Source organism: Anser brachyrhynchus (genome assembly GCF_964034855.1).
Source record: "Anser brachyrhynchus genome assembly, chromosome: Z".
Taxonomy (NCBI): Eukaryota; Metazoa; Chordata; class Aves; order Anseriformes; family Anatidae; genus Anser; species Anser brachyrhynchus.
This window is the reverse complement of record NC_137697.1, coordinates 61,049,060-61,068,794: the sequence shown is the minus strand read 5'-3', so window position 1 is coordinate 61,068,794 and position 19,735 is coordinate 61,049,060. Positions and strand designations below refer to the sequence as shown.

The following is a 19,735-nucleotide window of genomic DNA, read 5'->3' as shown; positions in this document are numbered from 1 at the left end:
GTGCCTGACAGAGGCCCCAAGGTGCATAGGGCTGGGCTGCAGCAGCAGGGCAGGAGGATTCCATGGGCCTCAGAGATGGGAGGTACCAGCAACTTACAACAGCCCCTAATAGAAGTGGTGGAAACAGGTAGTAAATGCAAAGGTTCTCTCTGTAAGTTTGAAATTCTTAAGCGGTGTGCACTTCAAAGTTGAGAAGACCGTGCTGGGAAAAACATCATGGTGTTCTCTTCCTATTTTCCTGTCTGCTGCTGACCATTAATAGAGGCAGAAGAAAGGTCTGTATAGCCCAGTAATTTCACTCATATGGCTACTTTCACAAAAGTGAGGTATTGCAGAAGGGAATATAAATCAGAAATGCTTGTTCTGCCTTAAATCTAAGGAAAGTGAAGGATATGTTTATAAAATCGGGCTTTAAACCTTAACAGTAGGTTCATGGTCTCGTTCTGTATACTAAACATTTCAGTGAAGCTTCATTCATGACTTCACATTCCAAACTGTTACTCCTGCTCCATTGATTTGCATGATTCTGCAACATTAAGCTAATGAAGGTCATATAAATTACCAATTTTTTTTTAAATATAAAGAAACAACTAGATTTAATGAACAGTACTGGGTTCCAGAGCTTCATTCATAGCTCCCAACCAACTATGTGACTGTGAGCATGTCACTTAACTACCGTGTCCTACTTTCACCATCTGTGAAACACTTTGGAAAGTCATGGAAAACTGAATCATAGGTCTTTTCCATCTCTAGATTCTATTAGGTCATCCAGTCTGTCCATCTGCCAGTGTAAGATTGTTTCCTACATTCACCACTGTTTTTCCAGTCTGGATTCTGCATGCCAAATGATTGGGCTTCCACTGGTACCTCTGGGAGATGATTTTGCAGGCATCTAGGTCTCGTTGTCAGAAAGCTCTTCTAACATTCACAAAAACTGATTATTTTTTTTTTAGTTTCTTCGTTTTGTCCTGTTAGCTTATTCCTGCTATTATATGCCTACTCATAGTTTTAAGACACATATTTACACAGTATCTTAAAGACCATGGTAAGATGCAACTCTTGGATTTAATATATAGAAGGAACAACAATGTAAGATTTTAAATTAATGGTATGACTGTCTAATTTCAGGAAGAACCAAGTACGTGCAGAGACTGCTCTAGTGTTGGGTTAGGAAGAGGATAAAATATGGAAACCTAACAATGGAGTGGGATGTTTAATGGAAATGTTGGAATATTTATCAAGGATGATAAATTAGGGTAATAAAAGAAAGTAAGAAGTAAACATGGAAGTCTTTCCATAATCTTCTTTTAGAGGTGTAAACTATAATGTCTTGCAGAATTTGACTTACATTTGATTACATTTGATCTTGGCCAGTACATTAATTATTCTGACCTAATAGTTGCGGTAATTGCTTGAAAGGGTTTTCAGTTAGCGTCTCTCTTGTCTGGATCTAAGAACAGTATTCAACTGCAAGTGCACACAATCGTCTGGATATGCATCACCGTGTCAAACTTTAATATTTTGCATGTGCATCTCCATTGTATTTTTTTTTCATGTTAATTGACCACAAGTGTTGTGATTTGCTGTAATTTAGACTTAAGACATCTACTTTCCTGGAGTTTCAGAAATTCAGCGTATGGATAATTCTCTTCAAGTGTTGAAGCCAGCAGCATTTAGATACAAGCTCGATCTTAATGATAGCTATCAGAATAACTAGTCATCTGTGTATGACATTTATCAGAACTGTGAATGCGTGGAATGTATTTGGGCTCAGCATAACAGTAGTTGATTCTTAAGTCTGGGAATGAAAATTGCATTATCTTCAGAAAAGAAGGGTTTATATTTTTTATAATTACTATTATTTTATTTTACTTTTCAACTTCAGTTTCATCGTCTTAACCCCATATATATCCACGTGTTGATCAGTTCTGATGTAAATTCATAGTCTATGAGAATTTCATAACCTTTCAAAGCTTTTATGCAGCATAATCAATACAAGCACAATTTCTGGAAATAAGATAACTATTCTGCATGCTTTGCTTTTGAAAATCTCCATTTCCCTCAGTAGTATTACATACAGCAAGATTTAAGTTTAAATTAATGTTTAAGTTTAAATTAATTGAAGTTTAAACTAACGTTTTTAAGTAAATGCAGTATTTACATAAACAACAACAAAAAAAGTCTGTATATAACAAACTGAATTTCTTCCTTTAAGTAATCAACAGGAGATGCTATAAAGTTATAATGTTTATGAGGAACGTAAAACTTACAAATGTTTAGCGAAGTCTAAAGAATAAATATATCTTTCGTCCACAGGAAATAAAGCCAGATCAAGTTACCAGACTTGCACTTAGGAAAGAAGTTAATTTTGAAAGTGTCTGCAAAAAGGTAAGGCTTGTTGGTCTTGGTTTTCTGCACCTTGTTCCATGAGTGTGAGAGAGTACGCAAGCCCCTTAAGAAAAGGTGCATATGTGGATGGGTACCTGCATTTGCATGCTGTCTTGTGTATGTTATATAAGGTTCTCCCTGAAGGCCTTTCTTCCTTTTCTAAGGAAGTGTATCCACTAGGACACGTCTACAAAAAATTGTATGGCTGTTTAGCATGAGTAGCTTGTCATCAGGGCTGGCCAGTTAATCCCTAGTAACTAGAGTTGCATAGCAGGAAGCGTAGTAGTGTTCTTTCTGTCTTTATAAATAGATTTGTTATGTTTATGTAGTACATATACATGGATCAGTTAATGTAAATAATCAAAGCTTTCAACAACAGTTGAAAATAAGCTCTAAATACTTCTAGAGGCAGAGAGAAGCTTACCCATGTGAACAAAATTATTTAGCCTGAAATAAAGGTGGGATATTAACACCACCGTGGCTCATGAATTTCAATGCAGTGTTTCTCCTGAAACCCACTAATGATGGCATGTTACTAAATATTAACTAACTAAGGATACCTGTAAGGGATGAAATGAAGGCACAGAAGTGTGCAGATGTTCTTTGTAATAAGTAGTTGAGGATGAGAGCAGGCAGAACACTCTAAAAGAAAAGTGAAAAAGAGCAGAAATAAATACCCTTTTAAATGATGCTGCAGAAATGATTATACATAGCAGTTCTGAATCAAAAAATATCAGTAAACAAAACTGTATATTTTCCACCAAATTCTCCTAAATTCCTGTGGGTGGTTTACTGAGGACTGGGAGGAGTCAGAAGTCTGAAATCTACATCATGCACAGTCTAAGTTTTCATGTAGAATTGGATCATTTCCTCCTATAATGGCATCACTCGTTTGCAATATAACTGTACTATTTCAAAGCACAACCATGTGTGGTGCAGTTCATCCATCAGCATAAAGTGGAGCAGGATTTCACTGAAACAAAATAAAATTAATATGCCAGAGAAGAGAAATCTCACGGTGGATCTCATTAATTGATGTAAATACCTGAAGGGAGGGTGCAAGGAGAATGGAGCCAGGCTCTTGTCGGTGGTTCCCAGTGCCAGGACAAGAGGCAGTGGGCACAAACTGGAACATCAGAGGTTCTGTCTGAACATCAGAAAATACTTTTTGCTGTACAGGTGACCAAACACTGGCACAGGTTGCCCACTGAGGCTCTGGAGTCTCCCTCCTGGAGATCTTCAAAAGCCACCTGGATGTGGTCCTAGGCACCCTGCTTAGGGTGGTCCTGCTGGAGCAGGGGCAGGACCTGGTGCCTCCAGAGCTCTCTGTAAGCCTCAGCCCTTCTGTGACTGTGTGATAGTATAGTACACTTCATATCATAGGAATTCAGTATTTTTGGAGCAGTGTTTGGAAGGAAGTGTCTTATGTTTTTTCTTCTCTTAATGATGGAAGAGAGTCAGGAAAGGGCCACAGAGATAATGACAAGGAGCTAAAAGGCAGCATTCTTTAAGTTACTTGACCAAGATTTTCCATTCCGAATGTGAGCTAGTTACTGGTTACTATGGTGTCAGAAATGGTGCAGATGTGAAAAGATTCATGATAGAGAGGACACGTGGAGAGGGACTTTAAAGAGGGTGCTAAAAATCAAACAATAAAACATTTTGTCATTTAATACTGTAGAAGATTCTCTGCCAACAGTTCAAATGCATCAGGCTTGTGCTGATTGCATTCTCAAAAGGTGTAGTGGTCCCCAAATGAAATAAAAGAGTTTACGGGTTTACAGTTGGAATTTTATTGTCTAGGAGGGTAATTCTGTTGCCAAGAATATAACAAGAGGTATTGTTAATCTTATCAGTTCATTTTGTGTATTCATTTCTTTTCCTAGTATTTCCTCAGATGTAAGCAGAGGGGAAAAGTGTAAGAGAAATCTGTGAAATTCTCCTAGCCCTGGGTATACATATTTCTCCTAAATAATAGGATTCATGTTTTCATAGTCATGGTTGACTGCTTTCCAAATGTACTTAAAATAGACTTTCATTTAGCAGTAATTGTTGAAAACAGATAATACAGGTGTCTTCATGGAGTTGTTTTGTTTTTTAAGATGTTTTGTAATTTGTGTTACTTTCTGTGGCTGGTAATGTTTTTTGGTTGTGTGAAAGTCTGTTTGTCTCATGCTTTGTAGAGAATAGGTCTCCTGTTTCAAAACAAGTGTTTGGATGGTTGCTGATGCTCTTTTAAACCTATGGGGTGGCGGGGTTATCCTTAGTATTGCAGCACTGTTGACAAGTGGTAGCTTAGCCATCTTAACTTCACTGGTTGACCATAGCATACCCACAGCTAAAGAATGTATCCCTTATATGCTTTAACAGAAGTTAATTTTCAAATGTATTATTTCTTCTTTTCCCACAGTTAGTTAGCAATAATAAAATTTTGGGAAAAAAAGTCTATATCAATATTCTGTAGGTCACATGAAAAGTTGAACACACTGTTTACCTTTTCATTAACTCGAATTTCGAAATATTTGAAGCAAAACATCCTGTGGCTGTTTTCATTTTCCGAATAGGTTTGTTTTCATTGATAAAAGGCAATCTGCTTTTAATTCGCTGTGGAATGCTGAATATTAGTTTTGCATAGTGGACGTGTAGTCAAGATACTCGTTTCATTCCTTCTGCCCACTGAGATTTTATATTCTATCACTATGTTTTCCCATATATTTTTCAGAATAAGATATTTAGAAAGTGTTTGCGTAGATTTCAGTGAAGTGCAATAAAATTGTGCCATTTAGCAAGTGACACTGTAACTGCAGTTTTTATGATTTAGCAGTCAAGATTGTTAATTTGCTAATTGCTAAGATTGTTGATTTGCTAATAAGCAAATCAAAATTATGATAGTTGTGGAGTGAGCTGGCAATTCACCAGCCACATGACACTAGGCTTTTTCTGTTTTTCATTAATAAAAATGTCATAGGGCTGACCATGTTAGTGTAAGACAGGAAGCAGTGGGTGAGCAGTCCTTTGTGCGCCTCTGATGAAACTTTCAAAGCCCATTTTTAATATTGCTGCAGCTGGCACCATTACTATTAACAGGTGATAAACTCTGTTGTAAAGATTGTAATAAATGTTGCCATGTGACTTCAACTATATATTGTTGGTGCTTAGCTACAGCTGTTGAAAAATGAAAACTATTTTCTGGATTTTGAATAAGTTTTGTGCACTTTTTATATGCAGTTGTGTACTGTCAGCAATGAATGTTTTTACTAGTCATTAAAATTGAAAAACATGCCAGATCTGTTGCCTATTTTTTTTCTTTTAATCTGCTTTCTAACTGCGTTACATTTTAAACTGTTCTTTATAGCATGTGTCCCTGAACTGATACGGTAGGCTTGGTTTCTTAGTGGTGTGCTCCAGCACTCCAAAAGTATAAATCAGAAGCTAATCGTAAAAAAAAAGTTGTTCATTACAAGTAGGGAACTGATTTAGGAGCTAGCAAGGGCCCTAACCATTATCTTCAATCTATTGATAACACAGTGTCAAGGTAAGTTAGATAGGTTAAGATAGGCTGGATAGATAGGTAAATATGTAATCATATTTTTGTGGTATTAGAGAAATCATGTCTCATCTGTGCTGTTTCTCCAAAAAAGAGGACATTTGTCCATCTGTGAGCACCTTCATCGTAATTCCAGTTGCGTTTGTTTCCTTTACACTACTGATAACAGATACTAACTTCTTGTAGCACCTCACTTAGTTTTATTTCCAGTACAAACTTGGTATATAGAACATGGAAAAAAAAATAATCTGTGTTTTAAACAGTGAGAATTACAGAATTACAGAATCCTACAGCAGCATAATGGAACTCTCTATTCCAGGCAAAGATCTGAAATGCCATCCTGCCTTAAGTCGAAATACTTCTTGTTTTTTCCTAAATAATCTATGTGCTTCAAAATTCAATAACTTTCAGATTTTTAGGGGAAAACATGAAATTGAAAATGGAAAGAACCTGGTGATCTTTTCCTTTAGTAAAGAAGAATAGAGCACCAGTATATGTTACTATGACAGCTTAAACTGAGCACATGCTTAGTATCTTAGTAGGCAAGTCAATCTGCAGATGATAAATATATGTCCTCTGTTTTTTGCTCCTAGATACATAACATTAGTAACATAGGTTTTCTTTTCTGCACTGAGCTCTCATGTGTGGTCCTTGGAACCACCTTTTCCTACTAAATCCTGTATTTTCACCTTCTCCTCCAGTCTTGTCATGTCTGAAGCATATTCTTCTGAGTCTCAACATTACTGAAAAGCTTGCCACAATTTCTAAGTGTGTTGAGAAATTTCTTCTAGTCCAGAAATGTAATCCATTACTAGGCCTTAGAAGCTTTTTTGTTAATGTAAGGCCTGGTCAGCTTATTTTGGATTGCTTCGTGTTCAGCAACCAGCGTTGTCTTGTTTGGAATTTAGATGGAATTCTAAGGCTTTAGAAACAGGATCTCAGGCAGCTTATGCATGGCCAGGATTTGACTGTGCAGCCTGGAGCACAGTATGATTTTTGAGAACAGCTGTACTTAACATATGATTAAGGAGGGGTGACATTAGTGCTGTTTAGCTTTAGGTCCGTCAGTTTTTAATGGATGCTTAAAGGCTTTTATGCTACAGTTCTGGGGGTTATTTTGGGGGTGAGTGAAATTAATATCCATGGCTCATACGAATTTGGGATTTAAGAACTAGCTAAAATATTAACAGCAATAATAAAAGATTTTCTGTAATTTATCAAATGAAAATACTATTACTTCACACTTGAGAAGAGACTACTTCACCTACCAAACTCCTCCATGAATTCACTGAATCGCTACTGCAGGACTGAGGAAGTCAAGCAAGAAGAATATGAGAATGAGATAGAAAGGTGTATGGGCAAAAAGATCTGACAGGAGCAAAGGATAAAGTTACAGGACTGATGGTGTATTACCTTTGTTTCTTTCAAAGAAACTGTTTACATCACAATATTAAAATAGCAATTCTGAGATTCATATCACCTTTTAAAACTATTATTTGAACTTCTTAAATTCACGACTCTGTCATCAGCAACCAAAAAAAGAGCAAGGATAGGGTAGTCACAGTGCTTGTGTTGCTTTAAGTTCTTCTTCATGTATTTACAATGAAAATGCATTTCACACCAACAGTTTTTTAAAGGCATTTTGTGAAAGGCTGCCAACTTTGAGGCGTTTGAGTATCACACTCAGTAAGCGGTTATTTGGAGCATCAGGTTCCCCAGAGTATATCACTAACTGGAAATCTTGGGTTACAAGGCATGAACAAGACATGGCTACACAACCATAATATTTATTCTTATGAATAAACTTATTTTTTAATGTAAATTTATTAAGGAAATTTAAAAATTGATAATTCTAGTACTTTTTAATTTTGTAACGGAGAAAGAAAGGAAGATGGCATTTTTGAATCATGTAGAATTTTGATTAAACAGCTGCATCCAAGGAGAAACACTGGTATCTGTATTTTCTAAATTTGAAAAACATAATGGTTTCTATTTTAGTTGACGCTCCTAAATGTACATTTTGTGATTCTGGCTTTACTTTATTTTGAAAATGTGCTTTCTAATGGAAAATGCATTAAAAATAAAAATAAAAAGAACACTCAGTATTCTCTGTGGATTTAATCTGAGGAAATACATTAAATCATAAAAGGGGCCTGATGCAAAGTCCCTTGCAGTTTAATTGGAGACTTTCCGTTAACTTCAAAGGCTTTGGATCAAGCACAGAATAGTTGCTGTCTTTTGTTTGGGCTTTGGGGGATTTTTCCACAATCCCCTACCTTCTCTCCCTTCCAAGGCCCCCCTGAAGAATTCTCCTGGCTACAAAAACATTCTGATTAGGATAGATTCTATTATTGATATAAAACTTCTGTTTCTGTTGCTAGTACCTTTAGTAGTTATGTTGCAGCATAACTAGATAATTACTTATGTGGATTTTTAACATTCTTTGCTTATGAAAATATTTTTTTTTGCAATCCATAGACCATAGGGAAAGAATATGAATCAGTCTTTTGTGTAATACTGGGGTTACAGTCCATCAGCTTTGTACAATACACACACTTATCATTACTTCTTTGCACTTAACTGTTTTGTGACTTGATTTTAGAAATGTTGGGGGAGAATAGCTGCTTTTCTTGTGGGGCCCATGCATTTTTTTTAACCTGAATTAATGTTGTTAACACTCTCCTTAAATTAGAAATTATGTATAGATAATCAGTGCATAATTATAATACGTTTATGATCTTCAGTGATCATCTGTCAGTACTCTTAATAATATCCATCTCCTTTTTCATTGTTTGTAACAATTATTGGGAACATTATTGTCAACTTCAAAACAGCTTTATGTGCCCAGATTTGTTACCCTTATTTACTTTTGCTTCCGAATGAATATTTATTGTGTTGTATGTATCATGTTTCCCTTCCCCAGCAATGTTTATGCTGAGTAGTAAAAAATACTTTTCCCACATGATAAGACATCGTGTTGAGTTTCTTTTTTATTTCAGTGTGGAAGTAAAGACAATGATTTGCATATCAGATAGTAGATATGCTTTTCTTTATGTAATGGTTGCATCTGTCAGCATGATATGTGTTTTTGGAAGCGTGTTGTATTGATTTTATAGCACAATTTCCTGTAACATGGGCTAATAGGATTGGATTAATGCTGGGAATCAGTGTTGCAGTGTTGGATTCCTTTTGTCTTGAGTATTTTGATTCTGTTTGAATGGAAGTTAAACTGAATGTATGAAACCACTGTTTCCTGAGAATTTTCCATGTCAAACACCAGATGTTAACTTTAACAGGAATGTCTGTGGTCTTTCTAACACTACTGATGAAGTGAAGAATTTTGCATTCAGTGATGAATATCACATTCAGGCGTAAATACTTTCTCTGTGTGACTGATGGTTGGTTGGTTGGCTTTTTTTTTTTCCCTGAAGACTCCTTGTCTTCCAAAAGTGATCACTTGAACTGTGAGCTGTTTAGCATGTCTTTTATACATATAACTAATGTATGTGCATATGTGTATACATAAAAACAAGACATGCTAAGCTGTGTGTGTGTCCTTTGTGCAGTCCTTGATACTTTAGTCTAGAATCCATCACTATGGCTGCAACTGAAGTTCTGTGTCAGTATAAAAAGTATAAAAATAGTCTGTCAATTAGGGGAAGGCCACCAGAAGGCCACCAGACTGGCCAGGCACGATTTGCCCTTGGTGAAGCCATGCTGGCTGTCTCAAATCACCTCCTTGTCTTGCCAGTGCCTTGACATTGCTTCCAGGAGGATCTGTTCCATGATCTTGCCAGGCACAAGGTGAGGCTCATTGGTCTGTAGTTCCCTGGGTCCTCCTTCCCTTCTTAAAAATGGGAGCGATGTTTTTCATTTTTTGTCATCACAGATTTAATGGATATCCTCCTTCAGGTCTTTAAGGTAATTAATGAAAGGTACCATCTTTACAGGGATAATGGGGCAGGACGTACATGCATGAGAGAAGAACTGCATTGTGAATAACTGTTTTCAGTATAATAGCATCAAAGTGTAACACGAAAACAGAAGCACTAAGAAGTCCTAAAAATGGAAGTTACAACTGTAATGAAAGTTTGGTACTAGCAATGTCCTACAACTTACACTTAGAAGGCTGATTGTAAATAGAAAACGATAAATGAGATTGTAGAAATTACAAATTTAAGACAGTTAGTAGTAGTGAGACATTTCAGTTACCTTTAATTCATTTGTTTAATTCATTCTGTGTCTGGCAGGATCATGGAACAGATCCTTCTGGAAACTGTGCTAAGGCATATGGAAAATAAGGAGGTGACGGGTGGCAGTCAACATGGCTCCACTAAGGGCAGATCGTGCCTGAGAAATGTGGAGGCCTTCTCTGACAGGGTTACAGCATTTGTGGGTAGGGGTGGAGCAGCTGATGTCATCTACCTCAACTTGTGCAAAGCATTTGACACAGTCCCACATTATATCCTTGTCTCTAAATTGGAGACACATGAATTTGATGGATGGACCACTCAGTGGGTAAGGAATTGGCTGGATGGTCGCACTCAGAGTGTTGCAGTCAACAGCTCAGTGTCCAAGAGGAGAGCAGTAACGAGTGGTATTCCTCAGCAGACGGTATTAGGACAGGCACTGTTGAACATCTTTTTCAGTGACATGGACAGTGGGATTGAGTGCACCCTCAGCAAGCTTGCTGATGACAGCAAGATGTGTGCTGCAGTTGACATGCTGGAGGGAAGGGATGCCATCCAGAGGGACCTGGACAGGCTTGAGAGGTGGGCCTGTGCAAACCTCATGAGGTTCAACAAGGCCAAGTGCAAGGTCCTGCACCTGGGTCAAGGCAATACTAAGCACAAATATAGGCTGGGCAGAGAATGGATTGAGGTGATTCTAACATAGAAATATTCTATTCTAATAATTCTATTCTAACGTAGAAATCATTCTATGGTTCTAACATAGAAATAGCATTCTAACATAGAAACCCAACCCAAGAATGGCTTGGGTTGGAAAGGACCTCCTTCCAGTGTGATTTGGTTACTAAAGACAGTATCTAAATTACATCCTTTATGTATTCATAGGGAAAATAATCAATTTTTCAACTTCATCCACATGAAGGGGTAGGGAGGAGGATGTGCTCCACCAAATGAGGAAGCCCTGTCTGGCCATCAGTCTGTGCTAAATACTGGTACCCACTGATCAATTTCAACTGAGGGTACTGGACATGGTTTTAGAAGCCTATAGTTCCAACAGTTTATTTCTGTGTGTGACAGCTCTTATCTGAGTAGGAGTGAGAAGCCCAAGTCAGTGGGGAGGGAAAGGTGACCACAGTTCATCACCTCTTTACCTTGTTGTGAGAAATACCATAGGGGGTGTGCAAGAAGAGAAGATGTAAGGTGGAACGCACGAGTTGTCATCTTTCATTGTTTCTGTTGCTTACAGAACTTACTGTGTTAAGATGAGTTTGATGTCATGTAAACAATTATAATTACATTAAAGACTGACAGCTACTAACGCATTACAAATTGAAAAAGCTCTTTCTGTATATATGCTTTGTAGTGTAACCCAGAATTGTGTTACAAAATTAGAATAAAATAAATGACTTTTCCGATATTTCTAAAAATGAAAAACAGCTGCTGCTGTCCTTTGCTCTTTTTATTTGTTTATATGAAACTATCAGTTCCTCATTGTATATCATAAAGAAATAAAATGCAAAACCTTTCTCTCGTGTTCCCTCTTTCCTATCCAGGTCATTTTTAAAGTGTTGCAACTTAGAACTAAGGAATTAACAGTTATAAAAAATGTTAAAATAATTTTTTTAAAAAATCTGAAATTTCAGATTCTTTCAGCTCAATACGAGTCTGTAACACTGGAAAATTATATCAAAAATCGTGAAGACATTATTGCTTGAAATTTTTAATACCTGACTGTATAACTGGAAAAATAAGATTTTCTTGAGTTATTGGAATTCTGTTTAAGGAAACAACTTGTCTCTTCAGATGTCAGTGAATGTAGCTACATTAAAAATTATCAGTTAGGTAAAATGAGAGCTTAGGTTTAGAGCACATTGCCCCTCTATGGCAAGATTACGAAGTAAGAGAATGTATGGGAAATGTGATGTAACTAGTAATTTACTGAAAGTGTAATACCATTACATTTGAAGGGTGATGGTGTAGTTTTTCTTGGTTTTCAAATACCAATAATTGTGTGATGATTGAAAGGGTTGAGTGATTACACTTTAGGAACACTTTGCATGCCAAAGTAACAATAATCTAATGGCCCAGAAGATGCCTGAGAGCCTTTGAGCATAAAGGTGGTTAATCTGTGCACCATATGGTGAACTACCTGCTAGAAAATGTGACCGTTCAGGTTTTCCATTAATTTTACATTCATCATCTGATGATATTCTTAAGTAACGTCAGGGCTTCTATATATATCTGACGTGTTTATGATTAGAGTAAGTTTCAAATGCATATACTCCTTCGATAGACTTAGTGATGGAAAATCTGTATTTTGGTGCCAAGGAATCAGTATGTTTATCTCAGACGTTTAATAGTTTTTCAGTGAACTGAATTTGTATTTCCATTGTCTTTTTCAGAAAGTGGCTGAAAAACGTATAGATTAAAAGAAATCTGTTTTCAATTGTGCACAAAAATTGCAATGTGAGATGCCAAGAAAGTCTGTCTTGTTTTGAATAGCATATTCTAATATGGCCTACCCCTGGTTAGTGTGTGCAGGATTTGTGAAGTCTGTAAGTCTTCTGTGCCCCCAGATCCCTGGCTATCGTAGTTTCTACAGCAGTGCTCTGAATGTGAACAGATCTCTCTCTTGAAGTTTTATCTGAGGATGCTGACCTGACAAGTCTTTAGTTATATATTGGCAAATTCCTTGGTGTTAATGCTTGTGTAGGTATGAGCAGAATGGTGTTTTGTTGTTTGGTTGTTTTTTTGTTTGTTTATTTTTTTCAGAGATAATTTTTAACTGTCCGTGATGTGAAATATATATGATTAAATTAGAGCTTGTTTTCAACTGTTAGTTTTGAAGCTTTGCATCTGTTTAAACAGTTTTAAGATCTCAACTGTGTCTACTTCCAGAGGTTTTTTGTTATAAACGCTTATACGTGCTCACATCTATGGTGCTTTATCAGGCTCCAGCTGAGAAGATATGCTTGGAGGTTTGAGCGTCTGTCTTACAGTGGAATATTGTAAGGACATCTCAAGATTACATCCCTAAAAGTTCTGTACAGAGGTCTGTCTCCAAACTGATTTTGTCAGGAGACAGATGGATATCTCAATTCTGAAGCTTAACAGGATCATCCAAGGTTGAATACTGTGAGCTTCTTGGCCCATTAAGCAGTTCTGGTAATGCAGAGCTCATCCTTGTACCCTGCCAATTTGTTTGCTACCATCTGCTTCCACTCTTTGAGTCTTTGGACATGCTCATGATGCACGGTTGGATCTTGGGAACTCAGATGCATGTCTGAGTATTGCTGGTCTACTTTGTGTTGCTGTTGTCTTTTCTATCAGAAGCAAGCAAGTGTAAGTAAGCTTTTTTATTATTATTATTTGTTTTCCCAAATAGCACTTGATTCAAATTTCATTTTGAGATTGGCCAGCTAACTCTCCATTTGGAGTTAGTAAACTGCACATTTTGAGCCTCTGGACCCTCATTGTAGGTGGCCAGTTGCAAGCAAACAATTTGTCGACCTTTCAGGATACCTCACGTGCTTCAAAAAGTTGGTTGTGGTTTCAGATCTGATATCGAATACTTGTCAAATTAATTTATACATGAACTTTCCTCTAACTGTCAATATATTCTCAGAAGAAGTCTGAGTGAATTTTGTAGCAAAGACCTTTCTCTCTGTATTGTTCACAGCTACTGCCTGTTATCCAAGAGGCATTTTGTTCCTGTTCCTCCTGAAAAGTACATTTTTTGCTTCAGGCTTTCTATTTCTTCATATTTTGCTTTCCACTTTAGTTTCTCATTATCATTGTCTTTTGCCTGATTTTTTTTTCCTTCTCCTGTGGCATCTATTTTACTGTGCTATGTGCCAATTTTTTATTTTTTTATTCAGTTTGGCAAAACTCAAATACTTTGTACTGTTGTAGTGCTTCAATGTTCAAATACAAAAATACACGAAATGCATATATCTTATTCCAAAAGCTGCAGGAAAACCATGTAGTCTTTATGCTGTAGTCTTATGTACTTGACTTTAAATTTCTGTAAGTCAGAATTATAAATACTTAATACTGGTTAATTGTACTGTATGTACAATTCATGTAATTTTGTATTCATGTAATATATTTCAATTAAAAATACAAGAAGTCTTTGTTAGCAGTCTTTACAGCTGCTTTCTACTGAAGATTTGTCAACGTCATACACACATTTGTCCACAGCATGAAATAATGTTCAGCATGATTCTAGGCTTTGTTGAAGGTGAGCGGAGGTTTCACTGGGTTAGACTAACTAACAATAGGTTGGACTGCCGCAATTTAGAGAGGGGAAGGAGGAGTTGACACAATGCTAGCTTTGTGACCTCTTTCAGAATCTTAAGAAATTGACTTTTTTCTTCAAAAATGAGTTTATTGTTTGTGTGGGAGGCCAAATTGATAGGATTATAGACATCTTCCTAGCCCTGTAAGAGGTGAAGAAGAGCAAGCAGCATTTGAGTTTCCCCACAATCTTGCTCTTTCAGCTTACACCTAGAGTTTACCCTGTTCACCACGAGGAGATAATTAGGAATCCATGCCTGTTTTATTCTGGATTTCGTGCTCTGACTTTTCTTTATTGAAACAATCATAGGAGTTATTTTATTCATAAAGAGAAGAAGGAAAAAATTAGCAGTAGATTGAATACATGATTTGGACTTGGGCAGGTTTGGGTTTTATTCCAAGCTCTGCTGTAGATCACCGTGGTAGTTTGTGATGAAACACTATTTCTTTTTGACCAATTCCCAACCTGAAAAATGAGCATTTACCTCACAGTTGTATGGTTGGCTAAATTAGTTGTGACAGGTTAATCCAAAGGAACTCTGACTCTTTTGTATTCCAAATAAATTTGATCTTTAAACACTTGTTAAATGCTGTATTAGGCTTCTTAAAGGGCCTTTAAACTTTGTTAAATGCATGGACTATAGGTATTTCTTCATCATGCATACAGCAAAGAACAGCGGGAAGTCTGTTTTCTTTGAGTTATTGGCATATTTTGAAACTCATATTTTAAATGAAGAGGGAGACAATAATAGAAACAAGCTTATGCTCTGTACTCCGTTTTGATAAGAGACAAAACAAGCTAAATTGGATGTTGATTTGAGGGTGAATAAAGTGAATGAATTGCAGGGGGGAGAATAACTTTGATCCAGACATACAGGTTAAGTTAGAGGAGTGTAAGCATCTCAGCAGTATTTAGAAGATTTTGATGCTTCTCCCTGAAGCTGGATTCAGAAGTCCATAGAATTCAATGTTCAGGTGATAGACAATGCTACTGCCATCAGTGCAAGGTCAGCTAGATTCTCCAGACCTCTGACTTTCATTGTACATAGTTCTGCAGGTGACTGAAAAGTTTGTGCAGAGTACCCCATGTTGCCATTAATCTTCAACTCCTTACAACTTCCTTGTGCTTACAAGAGAAGTAAAATAAATTTCCAGATATTTTCATGGTTGAATTATGGCAATAACAGAAAATAAGCCAACATAAATTGTGACAATGTTAGAAAGAATAAACAGGAAGTCAAGGTGGACGTCAGGTTTACTGTGTATTTTGATGGTTTATGAGAAATTGTTCAATTTTTGTCCTGTTGTTCTATTTCAAGACATTGTCATACTGAGGTTTTTACAAAGGCTTTAGATCTGTTAAGACATACATTTTAGCGTCAACTGGAAAATTTTCAACCCATTTTAAAAATTATACATATATTACAGTTTAAAAAAAAATAAAAAATAAACTAGCATGATTTCCTGAAATTCATACAGAATTAATTGCCATAAGAATTTCTCACTTGTCTTACTACTAAGCTTGTATAGCTACTTCTCCCTAATAGCTGTACCATCATTTTGAACTTAGATGGAAAATCAGGAAGACTTGAGTAAAAACTGAGTAAAAGTTGAATAAAATCCAACAATTTCTGGTTATCTATTTCCAGTGCAGAGTCTGAAGCATTTGTTGCTGATGTTTCTCTCCTGTGCATACTGTGTGATGCTTGCTGTTGTTTCTGTATTTGGAAGAGTCACTCAGTTTTAAACTCTTGCCATGCCCAACAAAGACCTGTTTCTTGCATCCTCTGTCTGATCCATCTTTCCATTATGAATACAGGACACAGTCAAACAACCTGAGGAGCTGTAGGACAGCACTGCTGCCACAAGCGTGATTAATAACCAATTGGTTCTCATACCAACATCTTAAGTTGATCTGATGGCCACAAGACGTGTACCATATGTCTTACAGACATAAAGGAAGTGGGAGAACTGACAGCATTTCACGGTCAGAAAGTAACTTTTCTCAATGATCTTTTTCCAAAGCAGTATGAGGTCATGGGATGGACTTGGATGGCAGCCATCATCTAGCACCTTCAGACACCCTGTGACTCCACATTAACTGCATTCTTTCTGCTGTTGTGAAAGACAGCTGTAGCTAGTTAGAGCTCTGGGAACAATATGTGGGTTAAGAGGTTTTCTGTTGTTTTTAGTAGGGAGAGAGCTCTTCTCCTAATCTGCTACAAAAGGTATTAAAATGACATCTTCTTTTGGCCCAGAACTTGGGATTTTTTTTGTGCTTAACCTGGTTAACATTCTCTCTTCTTTTTTATTTTTCTTTTTTTTTCCTTTTTTTTTTTTCTTTTGAAATCAGGCTGCTGTTGTACTTAGACTGTACTTCCAGTTATTATAGAAATATCAGTATGACATGTTTCTAGGTTACTTTTGTGCTGTAGGTTTAGCAATGTATTGTGTACTGTGTGCTCATTGATAGGGTTTCTGACTGTGTCAATTTCAGTATTATAAGAAATCATCTACAGTGACAGGTGGAGGGCCACCAAGCATTGCGCGTTTGGCAGCACTGTCCTTTGACCCGGCTGAATTCTTGTTGGTAGTCTTCTAGTAGTAGTCATGGTTTAGGCTAGCTGTAGCAAGGCAATCCCTTCTTGTACAGAACCCAACTGAAGAATAAAAGTATGACCTCTTTCTTCCCTATTATTGGTTATAATTGTAGCACAGAGGGTAAAACCTAAAGAAAAGTTGAACAGGATGAGTAATAAGGATGAAGTAATGGGCAGAGGTCTCCACTTCATGTTCCCAAATTAATCTCACATTTCTGCTGTTAAATTCTTCCAGAAGCCCTACTGTCTCAAGCATGTAGCAAGTAACGGCAGCAAATCCCATCCATCTCTACCAAGTCTTTCTTGTTCTCACTTTATCTCGTGCGTGGTATGAGGCAGGTACTACACATACAAATTCTGCATGACATTTCCATACAGCAGCTTTTTTTTTACGTGATGCTGCCAGTCCTCGGAGTCATTCCGTACTTCTGACCCCTATCCAGCAAGTCTCAAAACATGAAGTGTGAATCTGTTTTTATTTTAACAAGCTTCTAATGTCCATACTTTTCTCAATCGTTGCCACATTTTATGAAGTTTGTCTCCCCTGTGTGGGGGGTCCTTGTGTATTTGCACATGTGAGTTATGCACACACTACTTTATTTGCTATAACTAACAAGTTATGTTTTGAGGTTTGTGCATCTGTCTACATCTGCTATTTAGGATAAGGAACACAAGTTTCTCTTTTTAATTTTAAGATCTGAAAGGCACAATGATTGATCCAGTTAATTCTGTTAAATGTTCCTATGGAGTTTAGTGAAACACAGTGGTGATGGTAGATGTCTTTAATACTATACATAGAAATAATGAATTATTTACCAAGACAAGACATTTGAGGAGTCTCTGACTTTCAGGTTCTTCTGCAGTTAGCATGCAACCTATCACTGAAAGATATGATTATGCAGTGCTGAGTTGCATTGTTCATTTTGCTGTGCCTCAGTTGCAAATTGAATGAGGCAGAGCATTCCTATGAAAACTATTAGGAAATTCTTGCATGAAAAAATGAATAGTGCAAAATAATATAGGAAGTATCGGGAACTTATGAAAGTAAATATTTACATTTCCAGTATCTGTGTAAATAAACATACTGGGGGAAGGTGGAGGGTGGGAGTGTTCTTGCTATAGATACAGTTGGCATTTTTCTGTTAAGTTTTACTTTCTGCCAAGGCTTTATATACTGGAGAATACTTGAGGAAAAATAAATTGAGCATTGGATGTGCCAAAAAATAAAAAAAATGGGATTTTTTTGAGAATGTTAATGTCATATTGTATGTTTGTTGGCTGCTGTCTGTCAGTGTGAGTAGCATTTGTGAAGTATTTAGCTATAAGGAAAAAATGTGGTTATTCCATATGAATTGGCATGTATGCTTAAACTCTTTCTATAAATATTTGAATTAAAGGACACCAGATGTTGCACAGAAGCTGCTGCTGCTTTCTGAACTTCATGGTATATTCTTTCAAAACCCACAGGAAGTAGCTGAGGGAAAAAGTGTATTAATTAAGTTCAGAAATACATTTTCCAGCTATAGAAAAATCTCCAAAGAAAATACCGTTTGATCTTCAGAAATGTGAGCTTGCTGTCCCAGGAATCTGGTGGCAGCATGCAGCACTGTCACATGGGAATCAAAAATCCAGACTCCAAGTTCTCAGAGCTAGACTAGCCTGAGAGTAAGCCAGTCTGTGGCCCTTGGAAGTGGGCTCATCTTTTGACCCATCTTCTCTGGCCAGTGATTGTAATGCTGTAGACAGTCTGTGGTGGAAATATTTTTCCAGTTTTTCTTGATCTGAAGTAATAATGCTGTAATAGCAGAGACTTGAAGAGAAAGCACTAGAATTCCCAGATGCTCTGCACAACTCAAACGTAAAATCTGAACAGACATATCCAGACTGTATTTTATAATCTATACAACTATGGCAAATTGGATTTGCTTTGCATTGTTTGAGGAACAGGATTTACATTTTGCAAACCAATTAAATGTTTCTGCGTTTGGAAGTACTGGCTTTCCTGTAGCTGCGGTGTCTTGTTATATTGAGAAACTTAGCAGGGACATGTAAGATTCCAAATTTCAGGATTTGTTGTTTTCTTCAGACCCAAAGCACAGAAACTGACTCTTCAGCTCTCATGGTTGCTATAAGTGTCCCTTTATCTCTACCCTATAAATACACAACTGTTAATTTTAAGTGACATGACTGCTGGAAGAAAACTTGCCTGCAACCTAGTAGGATTCCCTACTCAACACTGTTACGTCAAACAAATCAGATACTTCAAATGTGCATTTGTGATGTTTTAGGTATTGTTTGTATGTGTGGTGGCTTGACCCCAGCCCGCAACTAAGCACCCCCCAGCTGCTTGCTCACTCTTCCACTCCTCCTGCCCAGCAGGGTGGGGAGAGATCAGGAAGAACAAAAGTGAAAAAACACTTGGTTGAGATAAAGACAGTTTTATAAGTGAAACAAAACTGTGTGTGCAAGCAAAGCAAAATGAGGGATTCGTTCATTACTTCCCAGTGGCAGGCACATGTTTAGTCACATCTCAGAAAGCTGGGCTTCATCACAGGTAACAATTCTTGGGATGACAAATGCAGCAGCAGCAAACATCCTTCTTCTTCCTCCTTTTCTTGAGCTTTTATTGCGGAGCATGACTTAATGTGGAATGGAATATACTTTTGGTCAATTTGTGTCAGCTGTCCCAGCTGTATTTCCTTCCCAACATGGTG

General features: G+C 37.0%; 1 protein-coding gene across 6 annotated transcripts in view; it reads left to right on the top strand.

Moving 5' to 3' along the window:
- SRFBP1 (serum response factor binding protein 1) overlaps positions 1–19,735 on the top strand; it is a 77,502-nt gene that overhangs the window by 52,444 nt on the left and 5,323 nt on the right. For all 6 annotated transcript variants that reach the window (XM_080573702.1, XM_080573706.1, XM_080573703.1 and 3 more), the window contains one exon: positions 2,317–2,388. In XM_080573702.1, coding sequence (XP_080429828.1) covers positions 2,317–2,388 — 72 coding nt within the window. The remainder of the gene's footprint in view (positions 1–2,316; positions 2,389–19,735) is intronic.